The sequence below is a fragment of the Notothenia rossii genome (assembly GCF_949606895.1).
Source record: "Notothenia rossii genome assembly, chromosome: 9".
Lineage (NCBI taxonomy): Eukaryota > Metazoa > Chordata > Actinopteri > Perciformes > Nototheniidae > Notothenia > Notothenia rossii.
In genome coordinates this window covers 80038887-80053081 of record NC_136907.1, presented here as the reverse complement: position 1 = coordinate 80053081, position 14195 = coordinate 80038887, and the positions used below count along the sequence as shown (strand labels likewise).

General features: G+C 40.0%; 1 protein-coding gene across 5 annotated transcripts in view; it reads left to right on the top strand.

Annotated features, from left to right (window-relative positions):
• slc39a6 (solute carrier family 39 member 6) overlaps positions 1–14195 on the top strand; it is a 29542-nt gene that overhangs the window by 2058 nt on the left and 13289 nt on the right. Inside the window, exons 1-7 of one of the 5 annotated variants that reach the window (XM_079648991.1) lie at positions 1690–1809; positions 2349–2421; positions 6380–6563; positions 6958–7351; positions 11215–11347; positions 12348–12443; positions 13768–13937. In XM_079648991.1, the coding sequence (XP_079505117.1) occupies positions 6391–6563; positions 6958–7351; positions 11215–11347; positions 12348–12443; positions 13768–13937 (966 nt within the window). In that variant the 5' untranslated portion in view covers positions 1690–1809; positions 2349–2421; positions 6380–6390. Of the gene's footprint in view, positions 1–1689; positions 1810–2348; positions 2428–2591; positions 2822–6379; positions 6564–6957; positions 7352–11214; positions 11348–12347; positions 12444–13767; positions 13938–14195 lie in introns of those variants that run through there. The other 4 variants (XM_079648988.1, XM_079648992.1, XM_079648990.1 and 1 more) reach the window with 4 other exon arrangements.

The window sequence follows — 14195 nt, the reverse complement described above, 5'->3', positions numbered from 1 at the left end:
TGAGTAAAAGTAGAAGTACTCAGATCTTGTAGTAAAAGTAGAAGTACTCAGATCTTGTAGTAAAAGTAGAAGTACTCAGATCTTGTACTTGAGTAAAAGTAGAAGTACTCAGTATTTGAAAGACTAAAACCTTATTTTTAAATATTTCCCGGATATTTAATGTCGTATTTTTCCCAGAAATCATTGAAACATGTTTCCTGGTATTTCTTTGGGAATGTTTGAACCTTGTGATTCTATAATCTGTTAGGTAAATATTCCCCCTGAAAGGTTAATCTCTGGAAGAGCCAACATCCGGCTGTTTGCTCTGCAGGTGTGTTGGATTACAGCTGATCTATTGGCTCAAGTTTGTATAATTTAAAAAAAAAATTATTATTAATAATAATGTTTGCGTAGACATTTTCAGGGGCGGACTAGCCATCTGTATAATTTCCCCGCAACGAGGCTCCCCCTTTGACAATCCACTAGCGCAGTGTTTCTCAAACCTTTTTGTCACCCTCCCCCCGTCGACAGGGGGTCGCCAGTCTCTTGCACTGTTTACAGTTCTGTTTCATAATGTTGAGAGATGTATCCATAGATCTCTTCATTTTACTCTAAGTGCACCAGATTGATGCTTTTAACTTCAATATTTGAAAAAAAAATATTGTACCTGAGTAAAAGTAGAAGTACTCAGATCTTGTACTTGAGTAAAAGTAGAAGTACTCAGATCTGGTACTTGAGTAAAAGTAGAAGTACTCAGATCTTGTACTTGAGTAAAAGTAGAAGTCCTCAGATCTTGTAGTAAAAGTAGAAGTACTCAGATCTTGTAGTAAAAGTAGAAGTACTCAGATCTTGTACTTGAGTAAAAGTAGAAGTACTCAGTATTTGAAAGACTAAAACCTTATTTTTAAATATTTCCCGGATATTTGATGTCGTATTTCTCCCAGAAATCATTGAAACATGTTTCCTGGTCTTTCTTTGGGAATGTTTGAACCTTGTGATGCTATAATCTATTAGGTGAATATTCCCCCTGAAAGGTTAATCTCTGGAAGAGCCAACATCAGGCTGTTTGCTCTGCAGGTGTGTTGGATTACTAAAGAGACGTTTTACCATGGAAACCAAACAATGGTGTAGCTGTATTAAAGTCCGAGTGGAAACAGTCCTGAGTAAATCTGATTTTGTCAGAAATCGGGAGAGGGCAATGAAATCGGGAGTCTCCCGCGAAAATCGGGAGGGTTGACAAGTATGGTTGCAGTAGAAAATTCAACTGTAGCGCTGGTGCATTAATGGGAAACCCTTCAAGTTTGAGCACCCTCTATGAAACGTCAAGCTACCCCACAGCACCCCCTAGAGAGAATCCCTGGCACCGCCACTGCTCAGATCTTGTACCTGAGTAAAAGTAGAAGTACTCAGATCTTGTAGTAAAAGTAGAAGTACTCAGATCTGGTACTTGAGTAAAAGTAGAAGTATTCAGATCTTGTACTTGAGTAAAAGTAGAAGTACTCAGATCTTGTAGTAAAAGTAGAAGTACTCAGATCTTGTACTTGAGTAGAAGTACTTCCCGGATATTTGATGTCGTATTTCTCCCAGAAATCATTGAAACATGTTTCCTGGTATTTCTTTGGGAATGTTTGAACCTTGTGATGCTATAATCTGTTAGGTAAATATTCCCCCTGAAAGGTTAATCTCTGGAAGAGCCAACATCCGGCTGTTTGCTCTGCAGGTGTGTTGGATTACAGCTGATCTATTGGCTCAGGGTGGTTTATCAGCTGTGAACATGTGTCTGCAGAACATACTGACCCAGAATAACTCGTACGGAAACACAGAGAGGCAGTAAGTAGTTCCCATTTTCTGTCTCAAATCTCAATTCACTTAAATGACTCTGCGTTTTTGACAAATGAAAGGATGTGTATGGCTTCTAATAGTTAAATCTCAAAATGTTGACTTCTTTACAATTTTCTGTATTTACTATTTGTTTGTTGTTATTATTATAAAATGGCTTGACCTTCAGGGCCACCGTATAAATCACAATGTACTTGAGTAAAAGTAGAAGTACTCAGATCTTGGACTTGAGTAAAAGTAGAAGTACTCAGATCTTGTACTTGAGTAAAAGTAGAAGAACTCAGATCTTGTACTTGAGTCAAAGTAGAAGAACTCAGATCTTGTACTTGAGTCAAAGTAGTGGAGTAGAAGTACAAAAGTAGCATACAATGGAAATACTCAAGTAAAGTACAAGAACCTCTATATTGTACTTCAGTTAAAATACTTGATTAAATCTAGTTAGTTACTTCCCTCCTCTGAACATACCTGAAGAGGCTGCTTTTCCGCGTGCTCATTTCTGCATTTGCATTTCCCCCTGTTGTGTCACTCAGATTTCCGGGAGACCCTGAACACACCCATTCACTCTGCACAGAAGCACCGGATCCACCGGAGAGAAAACACACGGTAACCGTGAGTTAGCATCTTTAACGGGGTTTTAACGGGTTTAACGGGTTTAACGGTTTGAATGTTTGTTTTTAAAAGTGGGTACCGTTTGTCCTCTGCACACGGCACCGCGCCGGGCCGGGTATCCGTTTCCGGGTGTCGTGCACACGGCACCTCGGTAGTGCTGAGAGCATAAATCCAACGTGTTTCTGTTTACATGAGATTAAAGACACGCGTGGCTCCAACAGGAGGAGTATTGGCTTCATATTTTTTTTTATGGTTTTATGGTTTTATTGTATGGACTGATGTGTTGTTAGAGTACCGGGTGGAGCAGCTGGCTGAGGCCGTCTGTCGTTAACATTCTCCCGGGAAATAAACGCGGTTAGCCCGGTGGCTAATCCAGAGAACACACGTTAGAGAGGTGAGGTAGTGTTTCTGTTATTAATCCTGTATATTTACTATGAAACAGTCACATTCAATGATTATAATAATGAAGAGCTGATTTATTTATTAGGATAGTAGTAGCTGGATGCATTTACACCAAACCCCATTCAAAAAACATACAATTTAAAACAATTTTCCCATTTAAAGAGAGGATAGCATCCCAATACTGTTTTTTGGGGGGGAAACGAATTATTTACAACCCTGCCTTCAATTCGGCATTAACATACATTGACTATTAAACATCATACATGTATATTTAATGCTACTAATAACGACAATCTGATGGTTTTTGTTTTCTTGCTGAAGTAACTGGATGCATTTGTATGGACTGTGAGCCAAACCCCATTCAGAAAACCTACAATTTAAAACAATGTTCCCATTAAAGAGAGGATAGCATCTCAATACTGGGATTTTTTGTTGTTGGAACATTAAGTTAGAAGTCTACCTTCAATTCGGAATTAATCAATCCTGCATATATACCATTATACATGTATTGATGCTCATAACAACAATCTGATTGGTTTATTAGGTTGAAGCTGTCCTTCACTTCGGCTCAACATCAAACAAATTAAACTATATATTATGTAGTTTTCTCATTATATTTAACAGGTAATGTCATGTTTAGTGATGCTAATGAAGAAGAGCTGATTGTTTTGTAATGATAGATATCTCATAATTTGAAGGTAACATGGACTGAATCACCAAACATTAAGAAAACTCATATATTTCCCCTTTAAAGAGAGGATAGCATCTCATTACTGTTGTGTGTTCTTTGGGAAATCATGTCATCATGTATGGAAAGAATACATAACATCTGTCCAGACCCTGTTAAGATGAGATAAGAAGTACTTTATTGATCCAAATGTGGGATTTTTTGGTGTTGCAGCAGCAAAAAAGACAAGTTGTACATTAGGGAAATTAAAAGACTAGAAATAATTTTATATATTTATGTATTTAAGTTCAGAAAACCTACAAGTTTAATAAATGTTCCCTTTAAAGAACGGCTAGCGTCTCATAACTGTTTTGTTTTTTTAGAAACTAATTAGTTGTAACCTTCCCTATAATTCGGCCCTTAATATGAACCTGAAAACGAGCCCCTTTTCAAAGTTAATTTGATTACTAAAACCAAAGATAAACAAACGATCACTAATCACTCGTACAAACAAGATAAGCTCTTTAATTATCTTGTACACCCTTAGTTTTCACCAGGTGTCAGGTGGTTTCTATACGGCCCACACCTGTAACTTGATCTTGTCTTATATAGAGCGGAGCAGGGATGATGTATTTACCCTGAAGGAAGCTGCTGGTTCCCTCGACAAAAAGCAACGGGATTTCTCCATAGGATTTAGGAATATTGTAAAAAACAATGTCTGTGGAAAACGAAGCTGTTTGATAAATGCACGTTTTGTTCAGCCGGATAGTCTCCACATGTGTACCCTACTTTTTCGAATCATAAATCTAATGTCCAGAAGCGAAATGCTAACGTGATGATAAAGGAACTACAGCCGAGTCCAGCAGCACGACTTCAACGTCACGCCAACTTCAGATCGCGATTCAAACACACAGATTCTAGATGGTTCGAGTTGAAGTGTTTGTTTGAACAGTCTGCAGGAGGCAGGGACTTGCTTTCAAGCAGAACAGAAACTAACTTAGAGGAGTGTTCACGTGTTCGGCGTAATGACGTACAACGTCCTCCACGACTTCTGTAGTCCTATTCAGCCACTTGGTAACAACCATCGTTTCTCAGACACGTAGACTCTTCAGAGATCACCAGTGGGGTCACTGCTGATGATTTAATGTCATAGAACAAAACGTGATCCGTGTCTTCAGTGTGTCTCAACCACAGACCTTAGTTCAGCTAGTTTCCAAAGTTCAAAAAGCATTGACTCTGAGACGAGGGAACAGGAAGTGGAGAAATGCTGACTCACTTCCTGGTTTTAGGACTCATCACTGCACCACTCTATAGTGCTTCTTAAATACATATGTAAGCATATAATACACAGTAGTGTCCATGTGTTAATAAGCCCTACTTTCAAATAAATTCAATCAATTAAAGTTGAAAACGTGTTGGAGCAAATCTTAATTGATTAAAACAAAAAAGCCCAAAACGTATTTACTCAACAAGCTTGAAATAGACCCTTCATATTTCTTTATTATAATCAATCTGAGAGGGTGCGGTGCTTCGAAAGGGGCTGTATTAATAAACTTGCCTCGCCTTGGTCATTGCTGTCCTTATTAAAGTATCTGAATATGTTTCTTTCACTTTTAGCATGAAGCGGTAAAGTGTGATTATACTTTCCTAGTCTTGAATGAAAAAGCCTTTGTGTTGTAAGTATTAACGAAGAAGAAAACATCTCCTCTCAGATAAATAACAGTTTGTGTCCTGGAGCGGAAATGATCAATTATTAAATCAATGCCTCGATTGAGGGGAAAATACATTTTTCAAACAAAAAATGACATCAGCCTCGCTTCTTGTTTTGAAGGATTTGTCACTTTTCGGGTGCAGGATTGTTTAATCGAGCAACGTGGCGTCATCTTTATGGCTTTAGGGAACTTTTGATAATTGCTCAACATGAAGTATGACAGGTACATGACGTAGTCGGTATGGCGTCGCTTGTTTGTGGTTAATTTTAGATTGCACAAGAGTATCTCGTCACAGTGATGTTTATCTTAACCAACCACAACCAAACTCCATGGAAAAACTTTATGATGTTAGTCTTGTGAGAGGCGTATGTGTAATGTGTGTGTCAGCTTTAAAGAGTCCTCTCCTGCTGATGTTCAGGTGTATATCAGTATGTAGTGTCTCTACTTTAAAGAGTCCTCTCCTGCTGATGTTCAAGTGTATATCAGTATGTAGTGTCTCTACTTTAAAGAGTCCTCTCCTGCTGATGTTCAGGTGTATATCAGTATGTAGTGTCTCTACTTTAAAGAGTCCTCTCCTGCTGATGTTCAGGTGTATATCAGTATGTAGTGTCTCTACTTTAAAGAGTCCTCTCCTGCTGATGTTCAGGTGTATATCAGTATGTAGTGTCTCTACTTTAAAGAGTCCTCTCCTGCTGATGTTCAGGTGTATATCAGTATGTAGTGTCTCTACTTTAAAGAGTCCTCTCCTGCTGATGTTCAAGTGTATATCAGTATGTAGTGTCTACTTTAAAGAGTCCTCTCCTGCTGATGTTCAGGTGTATATCAGTATGTAGTGTCTCTACTTTAAAGAGTCCTCTCCTGCTGATGTTCAGCTGTATATCAGTATGTAGTGCCTCTACTTTAAAGAGTCCTCTCCTGCTGATGTTCAGGTGTATATCAGTATGTAGTGTCTCTACTTTAAAGAGTCCTCTCCTGCTGATGTTCAGGTGTATATCAGTATGTAGTGTCTCTACTTTAAAGAGTCCTCTCCTGCTGATGTTCAGGTGTATATCAGTATGTAGTGTCTCTACTTTAAAGAGTCCTCTCCTGCTGATGTTCAGGTGTATATCAGTATGTAGTGTTTCTACTTTAAAGTAACAACTTCATGTTTCTCTTGTCCTTTGTTCTGAAGGGTCTGCAGAGATGTTGTTGCTGTTGCTGACGTTTCTTTTCGCCGTGCGTCTTTGTGGCGCTGCGACGGTGGTCCCTGAATGCACCACAGGGAGCAGCTCCGCGGTGCGTTCACTGTCCGCCGGGGTGGACGCTCTGAGGGCCGAGCAGAGCCAGAGGCAGCACCTGGAGGCTCTGTTCAACAGGTGAGACACAGAAGAGAGCTGAGGGAAGAAAGTATTACCAGAGAGGGTAAAAGTACACACATCCTTTACTCGAGTAGAAGTACAGATACTCGTGTTTAAAAATACTCTGGTAAAAGTAGAAGTACTGACTAAACTTCTTTACTCAAGTCAAAGTAAAGAGGCTTTGAAATGTACTTCAGTAAAAAGTACCCATAACTAGCAGCTGTTTTAAAGAGTACCTGACCTCCCTTTATATTAATAGAACAATAATGTCATTGTTAGCTAATGAATGTTTCCATGGTGACCAACGGCAACATGACAACGTTTCCATTGGTCCCTCTTCTTCGAATGCTTGAATCATTTTGAATATTCGATTCATAATTCCCATCCCTATGTTGTTGTTCTTTATAAACAGATATGGAGAGAACGGCAGCATCTCTTTAGCCGGGTTGAAGCTCCTCTTACAGAACGTGGGTTTGGATCGAAACCGGAGCATTACGGTGCAACATCACGAGAAACCCGGCCATCATCATCATCATCAGGAAGAAACCCCCCACCACCATCATCACCACCACCACCATCATCATAACCACAACAACAGCAACTCCCACACACACAAGTCTCCAAAGACCTCAGAGGTGTCCAAAGATCAGGACAGTTTGCAGGACAGGAAGAGCGTCTCCTCGGCGGTGTTCAGCGCGCAAATGATGGTGAAATCGGACGAAAATCAGGAGACGAACGGGACTCCTGAAGAACACGATCAAATAAACCAGAATACTCCCGACAACCACAGCGAGGACAGTGTGGAGGTAAGAGCTGTTACTACCAGGATCAGTGTGGATTAGGGCTGTACCCGAATATTTGTTAGTTTACGATACTATTTTTCGTTGGAGTTCTATGCGTTGTGTTTCATTTTTTATGTTGTATTTTTTCAAATTTTAAAGTATGAATTTCAATATCGTAAGAGCTTGTGCCTCTTCGGGGGGTGCTAACACTTAAACATAAACGTTATCGTTTCCTTTCTCCGTCTTTATATGTAGATATTACTTTTCTCCTTTAATCTCCGTCACGTTGTTTCCATAGCAACAACAACTTCCTGTCAACAGCGCTACCTCTCCTTCAAAATAAAAGCATGTCCATACAAAATAGGAAGCCAAGCCAAATTACACTTAAGACATATACAACTGCAACGAAAGTAACAAACACAATGCGATATCCTTTTCAATTTCAAAGAACACAAATTGGGTTACATTAACAAAAAACTATAAAACAACAATACTGTAGAATAACAAAAAGAATGCCGTGAATACACCGAAATACACGTGTTGAAGTGGTTCGCTGGTGATTACTACGCCCCCCCCCCCACACGCGGGCCAAATATTCGAACATTCGCTGCTGATTACTCCCGAATATCCGGAGCCCGAAAAATGGTATTCGGGACAGCCCTAGTGTGGATGTCTTTCTTATTCTTTGAGACATCTCCACAATGACATGACGTAGGCCAGGGGTGTCAAACTCAGCTAAAGTACTCAGTTATAGGTACAAGGACTTAAGTGCACATTTGAGGTACTTTACTCAAGTATTTTCCTATAATTACACTTTAAACAACGCAGGACTTTTGCAAAAATAATGTTTCTACTGTGTGGAGGTAAGAGCTGTTATTTCTAGGATTAGTGTGGATTTTCTTTCATTCTTCTTTGACACATTTCCTCATCGCCACAACAAAATGACGTAGGCAAGGTGTGTTCAAACTCTTTCAACTTCATTTTATGTGTCCCGCAAGAGATTGCAAAGAATAGGCATTCCGGACAAAGATATCCAGTGCGTGATACTGGAGGGTTAATTATTGATCATGTTAACTTTAGATAGAGAAGAAGCAGTGGTAGAAGAAGTACTCCGATCCGAGTATTTTCCTACCGTTACACTTTAACCTGTTTAGCCCGAGAGCCCCCAGTAGAGGGGACTGCAGGTTCAACATGGAACCAGTAATCACTAACTTTGTTTCCCACGGCCCCTTATTGGAGAACACCCAGCTAGTAACCTAGTGTAAGTTAAACCGTATTTGGTTGGAAAACATCTAATTTAGTGCTTGGTTGAAACCAGTGGAGGGAACGTGTTTGAAGCCTGCTGCACCTTTTGCAAAATAAATTAGCGTTTGTTTTGTTAATGTAGCGTTAGCTAGTGCAGCGTTAGCTAGTGCAGCGTTAGCTAGTGCAGCAGCTCCCGCAACAACACCAGGGGACCTCCGGGCGACGTTTGGGTCTACGTCAACCCTAAAAGCGGAGGTGCTGTAGACGCTAAATACCGTAGCTAAACACCAATCATACAACAGCAACGATGGAAGATTGTAGCCGAGGCAGCAGAGCTCTGAATTTAGCTCTTGTTACACACACACACACACACACACACACACACACACACACACACACACACTTTTTGTCTATCACGCTAACACAGTTCTGTGTAAGTTAAGGTGTTATGTTCAGTCATTGTTCTTATGTTGAACATGAATACATTTACTTTGTAAGTAATTATGGGACGTATTTCTTCTTTCATAGCAATTTTCCTTCATACTTTCTTGCCGTGAAATAGGTCTTAAATTCTATTCAAAGTGGTTTTTAAAAGGTCTTAAATTTGAGTTGGCGAAACCTGCAGGAATCCTTTATTAATGTCATACCCGATTAACGGGAAGAAACTCAGCTAACTGACAATACGAACCATTTTTACTGAAACAAAACACAAGTCTCACAAGAAGCGTCTAAATGAGCCTTGAGCGGAAAAATGCTAACACACTTGGCACAGCACTCACGCTAAAATTAGGGATCGACCGATATGGCTTTTTCAAGGCCGATACCGATACAGATTATTAGTAATCAAGGAAACCGATAACCGATATTTGGAACCGATATACATTTGCAGTAAAATCAGAAAATCTTGTTGTCAAAATGTAGAATAACACAAACTGGCTATGCATCCATCTCGTTCTAGTTAACTGCAACAAAGTGCATTATTCGGGCATTTTCAGTGTAACTGGGAAACTGATAGAATTGGATCATAAGATCGTGGAGTTTTTGCAACTTGGGCTGAGGGGATTGGGATCTTTATTGAACTTCGGCTTTCAACTGATTTACCTTCGAAACACATGTATGGCTCTGCCGCTCAGCGCTGCTGCTGTCTGTGTCTGCGTTGTTCGTGCCTGCCTGTAATCTGAGAAGGTTCCGCCTCTCTGGCTGGCTGCAGCGAGTGTTGATTGACACTTCAGTAATAGCCTATCAGATAGCGCTGTGGGCGGGACATTGCTCGTGAACAGAGTGATGACTACAGCCAGAGAAACGGCCACATCAGAGCCAACGTTTTATCGGCAATTGGATAAAGAAAATGACGTTACAGATAATCTGTAAAATGCAGAATATCGGCCTCGATAATCGGCCAGACCGATAATCGTCGACCCCTACTTAAAATACCCTTATTACTTATCGTATCTGCACAAACAAGATATCGATCGCAAGCTGAGATTCCACAGATTCTACAGGTATCGGTATCATCACTGAGCGATCAGAACTCGCGGCGAAATAACAATAAACAACAAAATTAGCTTTACGGGACCAAATAGGAAAATAAGTCTTACATTAAAACATGAACAGTGATACTACAAGAAATGATAAGCCAAATTCAAAAGATAGGTCTTTTAATTTACTTAAAAATTTCAATTATCGTAATTTTCGGACTATAAGCCGCGCCTTTTTTCCCATTTTTCGACCCTGCGGCTTATATAACGGTGCGGCTAATCTATGGATTTGTACAGCTAACGGCCACTAGGGGACCTCCTAGATCTATGGATGTTACAGGTTACAGTCCACCACCTTTAACTCTATGGGCTCTATGGCCGGTCCGCGGACCCCCACCTTTAAGCGGCGGGCTCCAGCAGGAAAAGCTGGAGGCCGGAAAAGAGTGAGACAGGTAGCGCGCAAAAGTAAAAGTGGAACCGAGAGTGGTACGAGAGACAGAACGAGAGCAAGACAGACAGACATTACGAGAGCGAGACAGTTTGTCCCCGTACCACTGGTTGAAAACCACTGCTGTAGATCACTGCCGGTACGTGCGCTGGGAGCGCACCGTTTAAGTTTGAAAGTTGAAAAGTGTGTGTGTCTGAAACGCTATGTGATACAGTAAAGTTTACACAGCACATGTTCTGTAGCTACTATTGCACTAAATGCTAACACTTGAATACGTTATGCAAATATGCAACTTGTTTGTTGAAATGTTAATAAATGGGAGCTTCCTCAAACAGCCATCTCTTTCCCGACAATCCCCTCTGTGCACGAACCCTTACATATGGTAATGAAACATTCAAACACCTGCGGCTTATAGTCCAGTGCGGCTTATATATGTACACATCATTCAATTTAGCTGCTGCGGCTTATATTCAGGTGCGCCTTAGAGTCCGGAAATTACGGTAATAATCAATTTTATTTATAGGCTCCCTTTTCATTTGAGTAAACAAAACCCAAAGTGGTACAGAGTAAAATAGTTGAAACAAAACAACAAAATAAAAGCAGTGACGTTTACTTGCATGAAATTGAGGCTTTTCCACAGTTTGGGGCGATGAAGGCAGAAAGCAGCCTCTCCAGGTTTCTTGATTTGATGGTTATGGTGTTGTGTTTTCCTACAGTGCCTGAACGCCTCCACTATCCTCTCCTCTCACGGCATGTCTTCAGGAGGAAGCGTCTCCTTCGCTGACTTCAGCTTCCTCTGCCCGGCGATCCTCCACCAGATCGACGACGGAGCCTGCATCCGGCACAGAAGTAATAATAATAACAACAACAACAACAATAATAATAATAAGAGATGGCAAAGTATACACATCCTTTACTCAAGTAGAAGTACATATACTCGTGTTTAAAAATACTCTGGTAGAAGTACTGACTAAACTTCTTGTAGTAGTGATACTAGTAGTAGTAGTAACTGTAGTGGTAACAGTAGTAGTGGTAACAGTAGTAGTGGTAGTAACTAGTAGTAATAGTAACTGTAGTAGTAGTAGTAACTAGTAGTGGTAACTGTAGTAGTAGTAGTAACTAGTAGTGGTAACTAGTAGTGGTAACTGTAATAGTAGTAGTAACTAGTAGTGGTAACAGTAGTAGTAATAGTAACTGTAGTAGTAGTAACTAGTAGTGGTAACTGTAGTAGTAGTAGTAACTAGTAGTGGTAACTGTAGTAGTGGTAGTAACTAGTAGTGGTAACTGTAGTAGTGGTAGTAACTCTAGTAGTAATAGTAACTAGTAGTAGTAACTAGTAGTGGTAACAGTAGTAGTGGCAGTAACTGTAGTAGTAATAGTAACTGTAGTAGTAGTAACTAGTAGTGGTAACTGTAGTAGTGGTAGTAACTGTAGTAGTAATAGTAACTGTAGTAGTAGTAACTAGTAGTGGTAACAGTAGTAGTAATAGTAACTGTAGTAGTAGTAACTAGTAGTGGTAACTGTAGTAGTAATAGTAACTGTAGTAGTAGTAACTAGTAGTGGTAACTGTAGTAGTAATAGTAACTGTAGTAGTAGTAACTAGTAGTGGTAACTGTAGTAGTGGTAACCGTAGTAGTAACAACAACAGTAATAATAATAATAATGGTAGTAGTAGTAGTAGTAGTAGTAGTAGTAAATATGTGATCTCTTCAGGACAGAGCTACATGGATGTGGTGTTTTAGGGTTGTTCCCTGAACGCAGCATCTCCCTGGGATTCCTCCATATTTACATAAGCTTTTCTAGTGACTGAACAGCTCTTTAAATAAAGTGTTTGTTTTTGTATTTGTAGGCAACAAACATGTTGTTCATGTTCACCACGCGAACCAAAACGCCTCGGAGCAGGAGGACCAACTCGGAGGAGAAATCGTCAAAAACGTCGCCATCGGTAAGAAGACAGACAGATCACTAAGTCTGAGTTATTTGCACTTCTGGATATATCGAGTTCATATTAATCCGTCTATTACAAATAACTTCATTGTCAATCTTTCAGTTTGTGTGTACAGACAGAGAGAGATCCAAATACCGTTTCCCACAATCCCAAATACAAATATATATATAAAAATATGTGTGTGTGTGTGTGTGTGTGTGTGTGTGTATATATATATATATATATATATATACACACACACACACACACACATATACACACACAATCAACAGACACATGTATACATATGCACACATTAAGACATGAATAAAAGCACAGCAATCAATAAATACTGTTTTGTGTTTATTTTTGATATTTACTTTTTATTTATACCTCTTACATTAAGTGTGTATACTTTATTAATCCCAATTTGGCTAATTATTTTTGTCACGGCAGCATTTTGACATCTACAAGAATTACTTCTGTATTCAGAGGAGTATTTAAACATTATAAAATATACTGTCTTATATACCAAAATATAAACCAAGTGTACTTTATACATAAAAAGTGTGAAATTAAAAGTATATATGTTTCTATATATTAGTATTTATGTGTGTATAATATATGTGGGTGTCCAGGTGTGTATTTATGCATACTGTATATACACATATGTATATATTATTTTTTGGGACGGTGACAAAAAGCATTTGACACACACACACATATACCTCATACAGACTGACTCACACACACACCTCATACACACACACACACACACGAATATACCTCATACAGACTGACACGCACGCACACACACACACACACGAATATACCTCATACAGACTGACACGCACGCACACACACACACACACACACGAATATACCTCATACAGACTGACTCACACACACACCTCATACACACACACACACACGAATATACCTCATACAGACTGACACGCACGCACACACACACACACACACATATACCTCATACAGACTGACTCACACACACACCTCACACACACACACACACATATACCTCATACAGACTGACTCACACACACACCTCATACACACACACACACAAATATACCTCATACAGACTGACTCACACACACACACACACACACACACACACACACACACACACACACACACACACACACACACACACACACACACACAGGGAGAGAGAGAGAGAAAAATGTACAATAAAGTAGACTTTGACTTCTAATTACTGTGACCTGTGTTTGAAGGAGCACTTTTAAAATGTACTGTTTCCCAGCTTCAGTTCCATTAAAGTGATTTGTTAGTGACTGTGTGTGTGTGTGTGTGTGTGCAGCGTGGGCCGGGGGCTTCCTCTCCATCACGGTCATCAGCCTGCTCTCGCTGCTCGGGGTCGTTCTCATCCCGCTGATGAACAAAGTGTTCTTCAAGTTCCTGCTCAGCTTCCTGGTGGCGCTGGCCGTGGGCACGCTGAGCGGAGACGCCTTCCTGCACCTCATCCCGCACGTGAGTCACGACACAGCTCCTAAAGACAGTACACGGCGACCCGGGTGCACTCCGTTCCTGCTAGGTGCAACGTCACCTTCTAAATAAAAGCATGTCTCTATAAAACAGGAAGTTAAGACATGAATACAATTGCAATGAAAGTAACACAAACTATGCCGTCTCCTTTTCAGGTTCAAAGAACACACATTGGGTTATTCACGAACTGTTCATATTACACATACATGTTTTAACCAGGAAGTGATTTGCAATATCGCAGTA